Source organism: Musa acuminata, chromosome BXJ2-7 (genome assembly GCF_036884655.1).
Source record: "Musa acuminata AAA Group cultivar baxijiao chromosome BXJ2-7, Cavendish_Baxijiao_AAA, whole genome shotgun sequence".
NCBI lineage: Eukaryota > Viridiplantae > Streptophyta > Magnoliopsida > Zingiberales > Musaceae > Musa > Musa acuminata.
The window spans coordinates 5,664,456-5,683,893 of NC_088344.1; the positions used below are offsets into that span (position 1 = coordinate 5,664,456).

A 19,438-nucleotide genomic window follows, 5' to 3' on the forward strand; every position below is an offset into this window, starting at 1 on the left:
GCTCGGTCATCTCAAAGCACATCTATAAAAGGAAAAGCCCTGTCTTCAACGCAACGAGAGCAGGAGACGACGAAAGAGGAGGCGGACGAAGTAATGGAGGGCGAGGGCGAGGGGGAGGCGGGGCCGGTGACGTGCGCGTCGTGGATCCGGCGGTCAGAGAAGCAGCTCCTCGTGGTCATGGGAAGGGCGAGGAACCGCTCCTGCCCGCCTTTGCTCGACATCTTCGAGTTTAATCCCAAGACCGCTTCCCTCTCCCCCGATCCCCTGGTTCTCTTTGCTTCCTCTTCTTCCCGTCTTGAGTTGTCCGTCCATCCCTCCTCCATTCCCAGGTGAATTATGTTGATGGAGAGCCAAACTTGATTTGTAGGTGAGGATTGTGATGAGAGATGAGGATGGCGATCCGCTGGGTTTCGCGGTGCACCCGAGCGGCGATGAGTTTGTCTGCTCCGTTGCAACTGGCTGCAGGTGAGCCTTCCATTATTTTTTTATTATGGGGTAAAAAAGATTCCGGTAATTTAATTGTTAGTACATTTTCTTTATTGTTAATGTAGATAATTGAAAATAAATTCAAGTATTTTAGGTTAGTGAAGATTACGTTCTGTCAGCTAATAAGTTTGTTTGATCTTTCTCCTATAAAACTAATTAGGAAAAATACTAACTAAACATGATATATTTATCTTTCGTTGTCAATGGGGAGAATCAGATGGTGTGAGGAGTATCGATACAACCCAAAAGCTTAAGAGAATGCCCATGTATTATCTATTCCCAATATGATTGGGATTTTACTCATAGAGGTCCTTTATCCATTAATAAATTTTATTTTCTTTTTGCCTAGGAAGTTATCTGTTTTGATGCTCTATATTCCGTCGTCTTTGGGAGGATTTTCTTACTCGAAACTTGAGTTGGCATGCACATCTCCTCATTTTCAGCCATTAAGAGTCAATTCAGCACAAAATTAAATATGATTTATTCCCCCTAATCATCTATCTGGTGGAATCTTTCTTGTTTTTGCTGTTAATTGATGAGAAGTTGAGTCCTAACGGGATCTAACAGTCTACTAAGAAGTATAAGATTTCTATCCAACTTCCAATGGCAGTGCTGAAATCAGCTGCTAGTTTCTTCCCACATTTGGACTCTATGACAGAAATATTTGTTCATGACATCATGCTGTAGTATTATGTATGATATCTCCTTGATTCATCAAGTAGTTGTACATTTATTATCCTTAATCCAAATAGGTCTTAAGTCCAATTTAAATTAAACCCAAACAGACCTAGAGTTTGACAATGAATGATAAATGAAGGTTGGACTTATATTATACCCAAATACAAATCTAACAAAACTCAAAACCCAGGGATTGTCTAAACCAAAACCAATTCATGTGACAAATCTGAAGACACTAAATAACAACGTAATGATACCCAAAAATAGTAGAAAATGTAAAATTGAAACAAAGGCAGAATTATGAATAAAGTTTAATGAAAAACATGTGGCCTGTTTTGCCAATTATCATTAAGGACAAAGATGACAAGACTGAAAATTTTGGGTCTTTTCATCAATAATAAAGAAGATATCCAAGGAAGCATGCAAGTGCATTGGTTAAAAATTCTAAGTGCATACTTTCTGTCTCATGTAGCCTTCAATGTGTTGATACTCATAAGAACTTGTTTCTCTCTCTCATAGGTTAAGTTTATTATATACGATGGCAAGTTTTAGGATTTACTTTTGCTTTGTGGATTGATTCTTAAGGTTTGCACCTATTGCCAACATTTATTGTTAGAAAATGAAGAATTATTTAGTTGAGTTTTATTTATAACAAGGGATTAAAAAGGTGGTTAGGCGCTCACCTAGGTGCTCGAGTGAGGCAAGGCGATTAACCAAGTAGCACGCTTTGGTGAAGCATCGCCTGGGCACTCGCTTGAACCCAGGCGCCATGTGACTCGGGCGAGCACTCGATTGAAATAATGCAGTCGAACTAGATTATCAAGTTTGTTTTAGTTAAACATTAGCTAGTTGGTTCGATTGAACCAAACAAGCTACATAATATTACTATACTTAGTAAAACCCACACCCCTGCCCCCTCATGGGACCTCGAGCCATAAACCCTAGCACAATCGCTACCTCTCTCGCCGACGCACAAGAGCGATGTTTCCTCTATCGTCGACGGACGGGTTTGAAGGTTTAGCTTTCGTGCGCAATTCCTTTCGCTGTTGCTGCTTACGTGTTCAACTCCTTCCACTGTCGACAGAGAGGACCGCAGCTTCCTCTGCCATCGATGAACACATTTGAAGCTTCCTCGGCCCACGACGTTGCCGTTCGTAGCTTTTGTCGTTGTCGTTGTTATCGTCCGAAGCTTTCTCCTTCGTTGCTGATGTCGTCTGCAGCTTCCTCCGTCGTCACTGTTGTTATTCATACCTTCCTTCATCACTACTGTTGTCGTTCGTAAATTCCTTCGACGTCGTCGTCGTCGTCTGAAAGTTCCTTTATCACCGTCGTCCTCTCCTTCCCCACTTTCCATCGTCTATGACTCTTTTCTCCCCTCTAACTATTGTTATCATAGGATAGTCCTTATTTATATTTTAACACTGTTAATGTCTATTTGTTTAGAATTGTTATTAGGATTTTAAGATTAATGACAAGTGTATAAAGCAATTCAGAAGATTCATCAAAAAATTCAAGAAAGGATCTTGTTTGGAAATACAATTGTCTAAATGATCCTAATGATCCTAATGCATTTTCTTGCATCTTCTATGATAAGACTACTAGAGGTGGTATTTTTTGTATAAAGTAATATCAAGTAGGGAACTTCAAAAATGCATCGACATACAAGAAGTGTCCACCTAATATAAAAGAAGAATTATTGGCTTATATGATTGGAAAAAGATACAAAGGAATGAATCTTATGGGATTTATTTGAGGATAATGTTAAACATATTAAAAATAAAAAAGAAGATTATTTAAAAAGTGTCAATCCAAGTGGGAAAAGAGTATATGATAGAAAAGGAAAAAAAGCCATGATTGTTAAGAAGGGTAAAAAGGAATCGATAGACTTATATATGTATAAATGATCACAAAAACAACAAGAGCAAATAGGAGCAAAATTAAGACAAACAAATATAAGTGATGCTTGTAATAAGAAAATAAGGGGAAGAACAATTCAACACATTGCTCGTTTCTTCTATTAGGCTAGCCTTCCTATTAGTACTTATCGTTTAGATGGTTTTAAAGAGATGATTGAAGCTATTGGAAGATATGGTGGGGGAATTAAAACCTATAAGTTATTATGAGTTGCGAGTTTCGTTCCTGAAAAAGGAGTTGGATTATACAAATGACTTATTAAAGGAACACAAAAAATCATGGGTAAAGTATGGTTGCTCTATCATATGAGATGCCTAGATCAATATGAGACATAGGAGTATAATTAATTTTATAGCTAACTGTTCTTTAGGAACCATATTCATGAAGTCAATAAATGCATCATCTTTTATGATATCTGAAGAAAAAATATATGAGTTGCTTAACAAGCTCGTGGAAGAAATTAGTGAACAAAATATCATCTAAGTTATAATCGATAATGGAAGAACTATGTGTTAGCCGGTAAGATTTATCTTTTGAATTTTTTAATCTTTTAATTACTCTGTCTTTAATTTGAATAAAAGAACTATGTGACTCATAAATTTTATTAATTTTGTTATTCTTTATCTTAGGTAAATTACTTGAAGAAAAAAAAAAACTTATATTGGACTCCATGTGCGGCACATTGTATTAATTTAATGTTGGAAGATATTGGAAAAATTTTTAACATTAAGAAGACTTTAGAAAGGGTAATTTTTATCGTTGGATTTCTCTATAATCATACAAGGGCTTTGAATTTGATGAGAGAATTCACAGGTAACAAGGAATTTATGAGATATGGTGTCACCTGATTTGTTATTTCCTTCTTGACATTACAGAATGTGTATTGTCAAAATATAACCTGAGAAACATGTTTACCTCGAAGAAATGAGTGACAGGCAAATGAGCAGAAGAAGTAAAAGGCAAGAGGGCTAGTGATATCATCTTAATGTCATCCTTTTGGAATATTATAGTTTATATATTAAAAGTAATGGACCCTCTTTTTCGAGTCCTTAGGTTGACAAATAATAAAGAGAAGGTTACAATGAGATATATTTATGGGGTTATGATTGGAGTAAAGGAGATGATTCAAAAGTTTTACAATGGAAATGAAGAAAAATATAATAAAATATTTACAATCATTAACAAAAGATGAAATTATCAACTTTTATCATGCATTACATGTAGCGGGATATTATTTAAACCCATAATTCTTTTATAAGAATACATCCATTGAGTTTGATGCAAAAGTTGTAAATGAGTTATATAAGTGCATTGCAAAATTGGTTCTTAGTCTTTAGGTACAAGATAAGTTCATTCGTGAATTATCTTTATATAAGAATGTCAATGATTTTTTTGAAATTTCAATGATAGCTCGATTTAGGACAACTACATCCCTAGGTATTTATAAATTTATATAATTAATTTCATGTATAATACTTTATTATTAATAATAAAGTAAATTTTACAATTGAATGGTGGAGTTTATTTTAAAATTTCACCCTAAACATATAGTAATTGACTATCAAAATTCTTACTTTGACTTATATCTAAATATTTTTAAATTATATAATATGACATATTCATATAAAGAGAAAAAAACTGTTTGAGTATCAACGATTAAATGATCTAGTTTATGTAAAGTATAATTAAGCATTGAAGGCTCGTTATGATTTGCAAAATAATATTAATCCAATTTCATTACAAGACATTGATGATTCAAATGAATGGTTGGTGGAGGAAAGCAAACTTGTAAAATGTCAAAGATGGGCTTGTATTTGAAGATAACAATTTGATATAAGGAGATGTGACAAGAGTCTTAGGTGTTGGAGAATTACACACATATACAAAATAGATGACGAAGACAAAAATAAATGCAAAAGCCTCAAATTCATCTCTTGTCATTGTTAAAGAAGAGGAAACCTATTTTGGTGAAGATGGATAAGAGGAAAAGAAAGATGATATATTTGAGAATGACTAGGTTGATTATGATCATGATTGAATTCGGTATAAAACTTTACTGTTTTAAGTCTTTTGATATTTTTGTTCTTAGAAGATGGATAATACGACTTAATACTTTTGATCCTTTTAATTTAATGTTGTATTTTTATTTATATAATCATATTTATCAATTATATTATATATTTTTTATATTTTAATATTTCAGAGTGTCTCGCTTCGCTTGGACGTGTGCCTAGCACCTCGGGCATTTTGAGACCTTGGCACCTAATTTTTTAAATCACTGATCTATAACAAATTTTTTTTATGCTTATGTTTAATGCTAGAATTTATTCTACTGCATAACAATCCAGTTATCAGTATGGTCATCTTAGATATCACTCTAACTTTGCTTGCTGTCACTAAGGTGCCTTGAAATGTTACTGGTGGTTCTAATGTCGTGACATCCTTTGATTTTGTTTAGCTGTGAGGTCCTTGGCTGAAATATTCTCCAAAAAATTTCTCGAACTATCTAGATGTCAATGAATTATTGAAATGCTGGTATTGGAGATATCTTCAATCTTGCATCCAAATTTTTCATGATAAATTTTATTCTGTGCTTACTCTCTGTCAAAATGATCGAGCATATCCTTCAATTCTCTAAAATGATACAATTTACTTTTTGTATCTTTTGTTGTACTTTAGCATTTGGTATAGTATTTTACATTACAATCCTCTTCTTTATGCAGATTATATGAGTTTGTTAGTCAAGATTTGGGTATAAAGCTTCTGTCTAAAGATCTGGAACCTCTTCACTCCATTGGTCCGCAGAAATGTTTGTCATTTAGTACAGATGGTCTAAAATTTGCTGTCGGTGGAGAAGTATGTATTTTCTTTCCTTGTATACTGTTTATTCTATTTATGGGTCTAAAAAGGATGATTGGTTTAGTGCATTGGAAACCAAAATTTGCTTCAATGTTTCTGTTATCAAGGTTGCAAATACTTTGATTCTTTTTTTCCATTTGAAAACAGGGATTTTCTATCAAACTTCTCAAAATATATGAACTATGGCCTCACAAACACATTTAGACACATTGTTTCTACATTCCATACCTATTATATGTATACACGTGCCACATATATATACAAACATAGATACTGTATACATCTATATAATCATAATAAACAATCAAGGTTGCAATGTAACATTACTGAACTCATTGGTCCTTGACAAAATTTTGTTGTCTTTAGGATGGACACCTCAGAATATTTCATTGGCCAACCCTGAACATTCTCTTAGATGAACCAAAAGCTCATAAATCTTTTCGAGATATGGATATCAGGTAAGGCACTTCTGGTGGATAATCCTAATATCTGCTTTTTTTTTATACATTTCATTTGGTTGTTGAAACGATCCTGCATAAAATATTGAGATATTTCTCAAGTCCATGTTTACTGTCTTTTTGTTTTATAAACATGATTCGGAAACAATTATGTCTAATTGTTTGCAGATTTATTCGATAGTTCAAAATTTAAGAACATCTTTTGGGCTGACAAGTGCTCTAGACCTGTATGGTCTACTAAGGATAGTTACACAACTGTGCGATTGGAGTTTTAGAACTCTGGAACAGTTTGATGAGACAAGTTTGGTCACTAATACTATAATGAGATATTTTTTAACTTCCAAAAACTTTTGAAGAGGTACATAGATAATACTGATCCAAAAATCAGGTTTAAGACGACTGCTATGTATCTGTTGAAACATCAATTAAATTGGCTTCATATTAAACTAATTTCCCCTAGATGACCATTGGAAGTGTTAAAGTAAATAATATGGTAGATCTCGATGTAAATCTTGAGAAACATTTTTACTTTTGAAGGAGCACTATTTAGATAATAGTTACAAACAATTATATAAAATTTGGAACTTCAAATTAAAAAAAAAAACAAATCATTTCATTGGGGGTGCACAAATCTGATTACAAGTTATGTCCACAGGTGATTGTTTTATCATGAGTTTAAGGAAGTTTCTATTTTCCGTATATAATTATCACCTCTCAAATGCTGCATAGGAAATTGATCTTTATATTTCATGATTGAGATGAAACATGCATAATACTAATATTCCTATAAAATTTATCCATCAGCTTGGACTCAGAATTCTTAGTATCAACATTTACTGATGGTTCTGCAAGAATATGGAAGATAAATGATGGTGTTCCACTAGTCTCTTTGACTCGCACAGCAGTAAGTTTTTGCTTCAGCTTCATAAATTCTTCATAGGAAATGCTTATTTTTTAATGCAATATGCCTTTTGTACCCCTGACTGACTGAAGGATGAGAAGATAGAGTGTTGTCGTTTTTCTAGAGATGGAACCAAACCTTTCTTGTTTTGCACTGTCCAAAAAGGTACTACACTATCAACTTGAAGGAATTTCTTCTAATTATTATATTTCTTCTGAATATTCATGAATTTAACTCAAAGCAGGTCGTAAAGTGGTAACTGCTGTTTGGGACATCAGTACATGGAACAGAATTGGGTACAAGAGGCTACAAGGAAAGCCTGTTTCTGTGCTTTCAATTAGCTTGGATGGAAAGTACCTTGGACTGTAAGTACAGAATTTTTGCTCTTTAATCTAACTTTCATTTTTATGTTAGTAAAAAAACGAGAGTATTATACCACCCAGTACAATTTATGAATTGCTTATACTGATCATTCATAAAGAGAATTGACAACCATGCAAATTTTTTTTAAAGCCTATCATGATCCTTTTCAGTTGGATTTACCTTCTTTTTTTTTTTGCAGTACCTGATGTATTTTAGACTCTTTTCAGTTGTCATGTTGGATTTAATAGTTAATAGTATACTTCTCAGGTACATATTGGGTACTTCCTCGAAGTATCTAATTTTTGTAATTACTGAAATGATTTGATTTTTTTATGATCTTGGGTCTTTGGAAAACTTTGATTTTCTTGAATTTTAAACTTTTAATTATAAATGAGATGCATATAATACCAACTTTGTTGTTTCATGTCTTTGTATTAAGCATTATCAATGATTAATGAAACAGTAACAGTCTGCATTTATTATGAGTTCTTGATATATCGAATACTACTCGAATACTATATGATTAACAATAGTTACTATTTATGTGGAATAGGTTGTTGCTTCTAGTCAAATACTTAGTTTATGTACAGTCACCTGTAACTGCTTATTCTAACATTGTTAATAAATATTAAGCTTGTATGGAACTCATACCAGCCCATGAGTACCATACCGACATACTAACACATGACATGTTGATACATACCTTGGTACAACAAAGAGGGGTGGGGCGTGGGAGGTAGAAGAGGAGGAGGTGAGGAGGTGGTGGAGACGAAGAGGAAGCGAGAGGAGTACTAATTTCACTGTTTAGCCAACAGGCTATGGCTGGAGGCATGAGAATCATACTTAGATAAGTTATGTTTCCCTTCTAAAGTGCGGTTACAGAGAGCATTCCCTTTGCCAATCCTTAGATAAGTTGCGTGACTGGGCCTATCATGATCCATTTCATACTAACTAATGCAGTAACAAATGCATCTTCTGTTTTGGTATATGATTTGAGATCTGTCACCCTTTTTGTCTTGCAGCAGGATTGATTTCTTTACCTTATCTTGCCACTTTGGTAGCAGAGAGTGAGATTTCTGTTACTTCTGGGAACAAGCTCCTCATTCAGCAACTAAGACATTCCCATCAGATAGAGGTTTCCTTTGGAGATCAATTCCCTTTTTGTATATAGAAGAGTGGCCTCTAATATTTGCTATAGCCTTAGATGAATATGTACAAGTAGATCCTTTTATCCCAATATCAGATTTGACATATTTGTCTTCTTAGACATAAGATTGCTATGAAAAGATCAAACACCAAAGTTAATATCTTTTTTCAGAAGCAAAGAGGTGAATATCTTTACTTATCTAATTGTTGGGTTCTCTTCTCAGAGAACCACTCCCATCTCTTTGAGCTTACACTTTCATCTTTGTTTGTTGCTTGTCTAACAAGAACAAGGGTAAAGTCCATATTGACGGGACCAAATGTTAGAACATAATTGAAGCCCATATGATCAGAACACAAGTAAAGTCCACATTAACAAGAACAGAGTTATAGTAAATATTTGTGTTTGTGAACAATCAAATACAGTCCTAATAGAGGATAAAATAAGAAAAATTCAAGTAATATTATGAAGATATTCAAAGGAGACCTATGGATACTGTGGTAAAAAATATATCAACTAGTATTAGTGGTGTGAGGAAAGATAGAGGAAGAGAATTAAGAAGACTTTGATAGAAACAATGAAAGGAGATTTGAGTGCTTTTGATTTAACTCTAGATATTACCTAGTATGTAGCTTGATGGTAGAAAAAGATCCATTAGCTAACCCCAAATAGTTGGACATTCTAATTTGTTTTTAACTTGCCTCCACCTGCATTGTCTCTTATTTCCTAGGATCCATTTCCCAGTTCTAGTCCTTTTATTAGGAGTGGACCTATTGTGCCTTTTACATATGATATGATGAAGATTTTGCTATCATAGATATAACATATCATTCATTTTGGATATGCAACTCTTAATGATATTGTTTGTGATCCTTTCTTAAAATCTAGTGGCTGTGAAGATGGTGATATGTGTGTAGTTGAAGTGAAGACAATGACAATCTCTCAATGGAGCAAGAAGCTTCATCTTGGCACACGCATTAAGTTGCTGGAATTTTGCCCTAAAGAAAGGTATAGTGCTTATGTGAACATGTATAAAGCAAGCTAGGCAAAATATTTTAAATTGGTATTTGTTGCTTCATTATTAAGTACCTTGGAATCCAGAGCAGAAAGAAGTATGGATGCTTTGGAAATCAAGATAATCCTAACTTAGTCTTAAAGAACAACCACTTCTTAGAAATATTTGTGCAATTTGCATAATGTCAAGTTTTCTAAAGACAAATCTGCTCAATCTTGAAATTACCATATTGCATGTATTAGTAGCTTTCTGTCTCTCACCTCATGTTTGCTAATGATGTACTCATTTCTATCAGGGGAAACAAGAAACAAGAAATCCTGTTAAAATCTTCTCAAATCTCTTGATCACTTCTCCTCTTTTTCTAATCTAAAGGTTAACAAAGCCAAGTCGAAGATCCTTTTCCCTAAATCGTGCCCGTTTACCATTAAGCACCTTATATGTAGCACCCTAGGATTCAAGGAGGGGAGTACGTTTCATTTGGTCGACTACCAAAAATATTTCAATGTGAGCTGGTCGACGAAATCCTCATTAGAATTTAGGGTTGGCAAAAGGGTTACATCTCCCAAGCTGGCAAAATTGTCCTTGTTAATTCTGTTATCAATTTTATCCCCAACCATCTTCTCAACTCTTGTATTTCAGAAAAATTACTTCAGAAAAATTAATAGTGATTTCCCTATTAATTTTTGTAATGAGTGTGATACACTCTCTGCTTTGATGGTTATGGATTAATTTAAAATATATATTAAAAAAATAATAACAATGTGGAGATTCAGTTAGTGGTGGTTTTTTCTCTCATAAAGCACTTTATCACATGTGATGTGTCATTGAAGATGATTGTCTTAATAATTTGAATCCTGTCTGCGGTGCATGCAGGGTTGTTCTTTCTACTTCAAATCAATGGGGGGCGGTGGTCACAAAACTCAATGTACCAGCAGAATGGAAGGGTATATCATTCTATTGCATGTTTTAATTTCTGTCTAACGTCTCTATAGCAAGCAATACATGACCTTTTGGTTTGTCTTGTCTCCATTTTATTCTCTCAGAGTGGCAGATCTACTTGCTACTCTTGGGCTTCTTCATGGCTTCCCTGTTGGTGTTTTACATACTCTACGAGAACTCTGATTCATTCTGGAATTTTCCTCAAGGGAGAAACCAACCTGCAAGACCATCAGCAATGGCCTTCACTGACCCTCAGTCTTCAGATGACAGTCCGTGGTGATGAGATCATACTTTGTAGGTATCGGCCTACCTTTGTGCATTAAGTTATTCTGGATGCAGCATTTGGCAACAACCTGTTTTGCTACTCCACAAATGTTTTACTGATTGCTCTGTTCATGTTCTTGGTCTAAAAAGTTTGGCTTCTGATACCTGTGGTGAAATTTTCTCCTAAATCTTGATGGCTGTTCTAGATGCAATTTGTGAAAGTTCACTGTATACTTATTTAAGAGTTGCAAATGATTAACTTTCAGTTTTATTTTGCTTGGTGAAGAATTATAAAAGCATTTAATCTCCTGGATTGGTGTAAAGTTGTTTTATTTTTTCTGAAGAGAAAATGTTGGTGAAGGATGGAGCCATGTTGACATATATCTTCTTCTAACATTACTCGGTTGTCTGAATCATGCAGAACTGCCAAATTAATTTAGCATCAAGATCTTCGAATCACCAGGAAACCAATTTCTCATGCAGCAAGGAAGTATTGTTTACAGCGTGACAAACTTCATTCTGGCGGCATTTTCCTGGGTAAACTTTCTCTTTTGTCTCTTTCATTCGATATCATTATTGTAACCTCAAGGCCTTCAAACCGAACTAACCAAAGAATAACATATGGACATGGAAGGAAGTTACTTGTCTTGTTAGAATCATAAAGGTGCTGAACAACTAGCCTGGTCGCCTATGCGAAGGGCGACCATCTCTTGCAATGGGATTCCTATCCTTGCAAGTGCGGTTGACTAAGCAATGTATAGTCCTCATGTTAAATAGAATCGCAAGGGAGGTGATCGTCTATAGGTACACAACTAGTCTGAAATTATCATCTCCTTCGGAGTCCTCAAATGCAATAGATATAAGAATTTGGGAGGACATCACTAAGGACTCAATAGGAGAGTTATCCAAAACTAAAGGATGCCACTCTCATGGTTAAATTGTTGATGTTGAGTTCTTATGTCATTTTTCGAGTGCAACCTTGGTTTATTTATAATATGTCCCTAGTGAACTACATGTGAAATGTTGGAACATAGATTGCATCTTTGGCACTACACGAGAGAAAAATATATTTGCTTCAGAAATGCTTACCAAGAATGAAGAATCAAGTAAAATCGTCCCATGTTCGTATGGCCACCAATCCACCCTTATTACCACTACTAAATACAGCATGCCATGCTCACAATGAATGGACTCTTCGCTTCACTCTATTAGTGGAGAAAAGGTGGAGAAGCAAGTATCAATATATATCAATTTGGAAAAAACAATAACAAGATTTTGCACAGTCGAAAACATAGATACAAGCCATACACTTGTTTTTGCAAGAAATCTGCCCTTTAGTTACATCTGCTACCGATTGAAGGAGGGTCACATTTTGGACACATCATGTCATAAAGATATAGTTCTTGCTCCCAAGAGGCCATTTGGAGTTTTTCATCATCTGCATTTTTAATACTATTTCTCTGCTGATAACTTGTGGTCACTTGATGTATAATTGAATATATGATGCTTCACAGCAAAGTTCGGGTACGATACATATCGAGGTGTACCTAAGATACACTTAAAATAATCAAAATTAATTTTAAAAATATTTAAAATTAAAATATTAGATTAAAATTTTAAAGTTAAAAATAAATATAAATTTAGTATGATTTTAGTACAAATATCTAAATTAAGAAAGAATAATGATATATATCTTTTTAGTATCTTAAGAAGTAGCTTTATGGTACATTTTGGATCGTCCCTCTATTAATATTAAATTATTTAAATTATTAATTTTTAAATAATTTAAACTTTATAATTCAAATGAATTAAGTAATAAGGATATATCTTATTCTATCACAAAAAAGAATGACGAGACTCCATTGGCGATGAATCGAAGTCGTCGATCATATGTATCTTTATATCAATATGACATGTTTGTCGAATCAAATTCTAAGATTGATCCGATAATATAATATACTGATACATTATATGTCATTGGTGCATTAATATAGTGATAGTTGTAGTCTGATCGTCATAAATCATACGTGTACAAGACAGCTCTTGAGGAAATTACAATTAAGGCATGTATTGGTGTAGAGCATTAAGAATAATGTCGAAACTTCTACTTTTGCCACTAATCTACTACTTCGTATCATAAGATCGATCATCGTACCACTATTCGAAGAAGTATGATCAAGTATCATCATATGACTATTGACCGTAAGATTCTACATAATATAATGATTATGAATACAATAAGCTTCGCTCTAAGTCTACGTTGTGTAGGCTATCACATTTGCTCAAAACCATCCATTACCTTCCCTTCACTCTTCCATGTATAAACTTGACTAGTACCTCGTCAAGTTCTATGATCTGAATCTTGGGTGATATGTATAAAATACTACTCCTTGATCAAAACACTACTCTCAATTTCTGTAGATAGGACTATCAACTCCTCAACGTCGCTGCTATCACTAATCATACTATTGTCCACGTTGCCACCATGTCTATAGACTGAGTGAGTTGTTGAATGTGATTGAAAATGTGTTTTGTTGTTCGACCCGATTCTTTTCAATAATGCAACTAATGCTACTGCATTTACCTTTGCATGTTGGGTAAACGATTGTGACACTTGGGTGTCTCTAGTTCCTTAAATAGTTTGACTCGATATTATCCGACTCCTTCCACTACATTCTAACCGAGGGGGATCTTCCTCTTGCTAGAGATGTGCTTCCTCTTCTTCTATTGTCTCAGTAATAAAACACAAAAGACGTTGAGGATCTCCCGCCTTATCAAGTAAGGATCCTCTTGGTTCTTCACTACTTTGACCCACTCTAACATCGACTTTGAATTTTCATTGTAGAATTAGAGTCGATGAAATCAATCTTTATTTCGTTTGGCTCCTTGTCTAGCTCAGCACACTACAATCTTAGCTACATGTTATAGTGGACATATATTAGTTTATCCAACTATCTATACAATAGTCTATTGTAGATCTTCATGTGAATCAATACGAACGTTGACCAATTATATTCGCAACCACTAGATGTTATCGTTTATGAGAAAGTACACGAATGATAACTTTCCTTATATTTATTACGTCCCCTCCAAATTGTAACCATCACTCGACTACAAAAAGATATAAACAGAACTTTATTAACTTAATAAATAATTAATATCAAATATAATTTATAATCAACATGTGTTACTTTTTCTCACTATGATTCATATTGTAATGACACTATAATGTCGAAGAATGAACCAATTATTTCTCGGAGTAATTGGCCCTCTATATTAGGCTACATCGATAGTATTTGGCAAGAGTCAATATATAACATTTCTTAGTGCTGATAATAAATCTAATAGTATTCTAAGACTATACCAAAATTGAATGATCGAATTTTTGTTAGTAAGATTATTTAAATATGAATTTATTTACATATGGTTATCTTGGTTTATATAAACTTCAGTCCTATGATCAATGATATGTAAATATTGTTTAACTTTAAAATCATCTATGAATGCTTTCTTAACCTCATCTCTTGCTATAATTAGTATATGTCTAAGATAAAACATTTGGAGACGTTTGCTCATATCAACTTTTTGGAGAATAACATAAAATGGTTCTACTCCTATTATGATTTTTTTCATAATATCCCAAAATCTAAAAGAAAGAATAGTCCTTTTCATTGCCATGCCATAAGACGATTGCTGACTGATCTCTAGATTCTTTCTGCCATAAGGCCACTATTACTGTCACTGTCATGCTCCCATCATAAGTTAGGTTATCGATATCTCATTGCTTTCTCATACATGTACTAATACTCTAGTGATGCATGAATACCAACTCTAACACCCTAATCGATTTCATCATCGCGACCTTCATATTCGTCATAAAGTGGTTCTTGCATAGCCTTATGATATTTTTATTCAGCTTTTATCTTTTTTTTTTATTGTATCTTCTTTTACCTATTGTAACTTGTCTTAAAAAGATTTACAGACCTCCATTAGAACGTTCTTGCAATTTGTAATATCGAGATACATAAAGATACATATTGACCAAATGCATATTCACACGAATGATTCCTCCATCCTTGTCGATGTAGTCACAATAAATGTATTGTCAATGATAACGACTCTCATTTATTTTTTTAGCATAATCTCATGTGTCATCATGTATCTGTTCCGTTTAAACATACTAATCGCACTAATTATAATATTAAATACCTTAGTTACACCTTAATTAATACTATTTTATCATCAAAAATATATCAAACAACATATTAAATATTAAGTTATTAACCATATAGAATAGACTTAATCATGTCATAAATCAATAAAAATTTAGAAAGAGAATATATACTGAGTGTTCTTCCTCTTAATCCTCCCAAATTTGATTCAATTCATAAATCATAATTTTGTTAAGTGAAAATACGAAAATGAGAGAGAAATATAAGTGAAAAAACGTTTGAAAGAATTGAAGTGATTGAAAGAGTAAAATGAGTTGAATGATGAGAGGAAAAAGGATTTAAAAACCCTATCCAATGGTTCAAACGATCAATTTAACCATTTAAAATAGGATAATCTTAGTCCTTAATCAGTAATAATTGAAATATAATTATTACCGATATATACCATTCGATAAAGATCAAATTTTGATCATTATCAATCGGTACATTTCCCGTATCATCTAATACAAGATCATATAACGGTACCAGTATAGAATGATCTCCCTTATCAAACTGGTACACGTACGAGCGATAACCATTGCTACAACAAACACTGCTTTATTGCTCAAAATCGATGTTGCATCACATGACAAGCACAAGATACCCATGCCGAAAGATAGATATATGCATCAAATTTCACTCTCTGGAAAGGCGGATTAAGAAGCCATCTGTGTCATTTAGCTGGTACAGAAATGATCCTCGTGGCATATTAGCCAACAGCTACAGCAGTACAGATCAAAATAAATCTGAACATAATATAGAAATATTATGTGCAAAAACAAACAACATTCTGATTCTCACAGCGTATACCTATTAATTTGTTGAATCCTATTTTGCATGAATGTCCAATGCAATTGTAAATGAACAAAATCCTTCAGATAAATGTATTATATTTAGTAGCAAACCCAACTGAAAACTAAATATCACTATCATCGAGTTAGAGCATAGACATCTGACAAGGATATGTTACACTGAGTAATCTTTTCCTTTTGATTTCTTTCTGAAAACAAGTTTGATCATGTCACTATATCTCCAACGTTTCTTCTCCTTTTCCTTAGGGTGAAGAGAAGAGTAGTGCTTTTCACAGAGCTTCAAGAAGAACCCTTTTCCAAAAGCAGCCACCACCAGTTGATCAGCTTTTAGTCCAACTGCTTCTTCAAGAGAACCATTCTTTATCCATTGTTCTAATATCCAGGTTCCATCATAACCAATCTTGCATGCATCAAAAAAGACTCCAAATGTCATAACATCAGGTTTAACTTTATTTGCTTTCGCTTGAAGGAATACAATATCCAAAGATCTAAAATCCTTCATCTTTAAATAAAAATGTGCAAGAATATTTGTGATAGTTATATTGACTGTTACTTTGGCTAATTTCATTTCCTGAACAAGAGATTCCACACCCTTTTTGCTGAGAAGACAAGCGCTCGAAAGGAGCATGATATACCAAACAAGGTCAGTTCTGCCAGATTTAGCACTAATATCATTTCCCAAGTCTTCTAGCTGTGCAAACCTATAGTTCTCGATATAAACTGTAGCAAGTTTTCTGATCAGATTCTCTTTTATGAAGCCATTAGATCTCAGAACTCTATGGTAAGCCTTCTCCATCTTTTCCAACATCCCCAAGTCAGCATAAGCCTCAAGCATTGCAACTAGAGTAGAAATTTGCAATTTCATATGCTTAGAACTGAGAACTCTACATACTCCTTCCATTTTTTCAGTAAGTCCACTTCTGGCAAACTCAGTAATCAATGTGTTATAAGTGACCTCATCTGGAAAACAACCACTGGATTCCATCCTCTTCACGCATTTGCTCATCTCATCATAGAGTCCAAAACTTCCATAAGCTCGAATGAGCCCATTATATGTGTCCGGTGTGGGCAACAAACCAGCTTCCAACATCATTCTAAAAGTGACATTTGAATTATCGAAATCCTTTTTTCTAGCAAAACCATGTATTATAGCATTGTAGATGGCCAAAGATGGGACAAGACCACACTCCTCCATGGCTTGAAATGCTGACATTGCTTCACTCATCAAATTCCCTCTACAAAACAACTTTATGATTCTTGAATAGTTAGCAACACTGGTTCTAGTCATCTCAATCTTCTTCCAAGAATCAAATACCTGGTTATCATGCAATGAAAGACATCAGTTTTAATTTGCATGAAGATCAACAGATTATACAACTTAACTTATACTACATCAGTAGAGTTCCAGAAATACCAACAGTTACATATTCAAAGTCACACATCAACTGTAGTTCATTTCCTTGCCTTCTAAGCATCCAAAGAGTCGTGATCATGAATGCATGGAGATTCAGGTGGTATTGCATGTAGCCATGCATATTATAATATTATTGATGCTGAATAATGTCCTAATTCACATTTGGCAAAAGTACTACATGAGGTGCATATCAAACTTCCAGTGACTACAAATTGATGAAGCTTTATACAAAATTTCAGTTTCAGCTTCCGTTTCATACTGTTTCAGAATAAAGCGTACCTGCTTTGCTTCTGTTCATCCAACGTTAGCAGCAAATTAACTCCTAGCATGTCTAGTAACACCCCCATTTGCCTTTCTTGACAAGCATACATGTTAGCATAAATTTTAAAAAGACGTTTTGTCATCTTCGGCCAAAATGGTTTGCATCGAAAAGGGTAATTTGAGCGTAGAACATAAACTTGAATAATTCACAAAGGTTCCATCAGCAAACTGATATAAACTTATTCTAACCATTAGAAACAAAAATGGGCAACTCCTTAGATTACAGATGCACTTGATCCAAGTCTCAGAATTACAGTTTGCTGATCATAATATCTCAATTGAAGAGGTTGTCTGCAATAATATTTTAAATTAGACGAAGAGAGCTAAGATGTCTATCGATCAAAATGGAAGGATCACGAGCGATTACTTCTGTAAGCCGCCAATTATAGGCTTTTGGGACAATCAGGCCAATGAAACAAGAGTACAAAAACAGTGATCAATATGAGCCTCAGATGGACAGTTTTAAGTATGCTCTAACATATGGTTCGCATTGACGAATTAGGGCAAGACATGCAAAGTGCTCATTACACACAGACGACTTAAATGTAAGAAGAGAACGGAAGAGAAAAGCAGTTTCAATCAATCAATTCCAGGCAATGTTGAATAAAAGAAATCACGCGAGACGCCAACAACAGGAGGCGAACGGCAAACCTTAAGGGCGTCGTCGGCCCTGCCAGTTTCGACGAGTAAGGCGACGACGGCCCAGAAGTGATCGTCAGGCCAATCCCCATCTCTGGTGAGGAGCCGGAGAGGGCCGGAGCCCTTGCTGCCGGAGACCTCGCCAAGTAAGGCCCGGAGGCCGTTGTTCCGGTGGAAGGAGTCGACGAGGAGCGTCCGGTGGCGCAGCTCCCAATCATTGGGCAGCAGTTGTTGATCGTAGGGCGGACGGGCCGAAGAGCGGAGCCTGGCGGGAGAGGAAGGCAGTGAGCTCGAGATAGGAAGGAGAACCGAGGAAGAGGGGGCAGCGTTGCGAGTGGAGGGAGCGCCAAAGAAGAAGAGGAGGCGGCCCTTCGCGGGCGAAGACGAAGCGAGCGCAGAGTGAGTCGCCGTTGCCATGGGCTCAGTTGTGGATTGCTGCCCGTGTCGTGTACCCGTTCCGATAAATGCCCGCAAGATACGACACGGTCGCCGACGGAAGGTACGAATCCCAACTTATTTCAAGTTATTAGAATAATTAAACATGATTTAAGCATATTAAACTAAATTATAAACATATAATAACTAATAATTTTTGTTCTTTTATTTTCTTGGGAAAAAAAAAGAATATTTCACCTTTTTATTGACAATATGCTTTCATCGCCTTCAACGACAGCAATAACTGTGACAGTAATAATGCAACAGATCCACTGTTGTAAGCAACTCTGAAGTGCATTCCGAAGCCACTGCCGCCCTCATGCATCCTTTTTCTACCAGAAATTGGAGTTGCCGATCACTGATGTCTTATCATATTGATGGACTCCTAAAGATGATTTATAGATGTATCATCATCCCTAAGTCATGCATTCCTATACATACCGATAGATTCTTCACACAAAAAGCTTGGTTTTATTGAATATACTCATGCTCCACTTTTTTTAATGTAGAATATAATTCGAGATCATAGAGAGATTTTGTGGGAAGGTAAAAATTAGATCTTCTTCATATAAATTTTGATGCTTA

General features: G+C 34.7%; 2 protein-coding genes across 4 annotated transcripts; one reads left to right on the forward strand and one right to left on the reverse strand.

Moving 5' to 3' along the window:
- The first annotated feature begins 41 nt into the window (after positions 1-41).
- LOC135586581 (SEC12-like protein 1) lies at positions 42-11,658 on the forward strand. 2 transcript variants are annotated; one of them, XM_065116491.1, is made up of 11 exons: positions 42-267; positions 368-465; positions 5,802-5,934; positions 6,304-6,395; positions 7,200-7,299; positions 7,389-7,461; positions 7,541-7,661; positions 9,692-9,811; positions 10,692-10,762; positions 10,862-11,055; positions 11,443-11,658. In XM_065116491.1, exons 1-10 carry the CDS (start codon positions 94-96, stop codon positions 11,035-11,037), a joined length of 1,158 nt encoding a protein of 385 aa, XP_064972563.1. In that variant the 5' UTR covers positions 42-93; the 3' UTR covers positions 11,038-11,055; positions 11,443-11,658. The 2 variants fall into 2 exon arrangements, with proteins under 2 accessions (XP_064972563.1, XP_064972562.1); XM_065116490.1 differs by lacking the exon at positions 11,443-11,658 and having other exon boundaries at positions 10,862-11,185.
- A 4,307-nt stretch (positions 11,659-15,965) lies between these two features.
- Positions 15,966-19,238, reverse strand: LOC103990380 (pentatricopeptide repeat-containing protein At4g14190, chloroplastic). Of its 2 annotated transcripts, XM_065116497.1 has the most exons (3): positions 19,052-19,238; positions 18,431-18,930; positions 15,966-17,359 (listed from the first exon to the last, which is right to left on the reverse strand). In XM_065116497.1, exons 2-3 carry the CDS (start codon positions 18,833-18,835, stop codon positions 16,199-16,201), a joined length of 1,566 nt encoding a protein of 521 aa, XP_064972569.1. In that variant the 5' UTR covers positions 18,836-18,930; positions 19,052-19,238; the 3' UTR covers positions 15,966-16,198. The 2 variants fall into 2 exon arrangements, with proteins under 2 accessions (XP_064972569.1, XP_009407769.2); XM_009409494.3 differs by lacking the exon at positions 19,052-19,238 and having other exon boundaries at positions 18,431-19,035.
- Between the last annotated feature and the right edge of the window lie 200 nt (positions 19,239-19,438).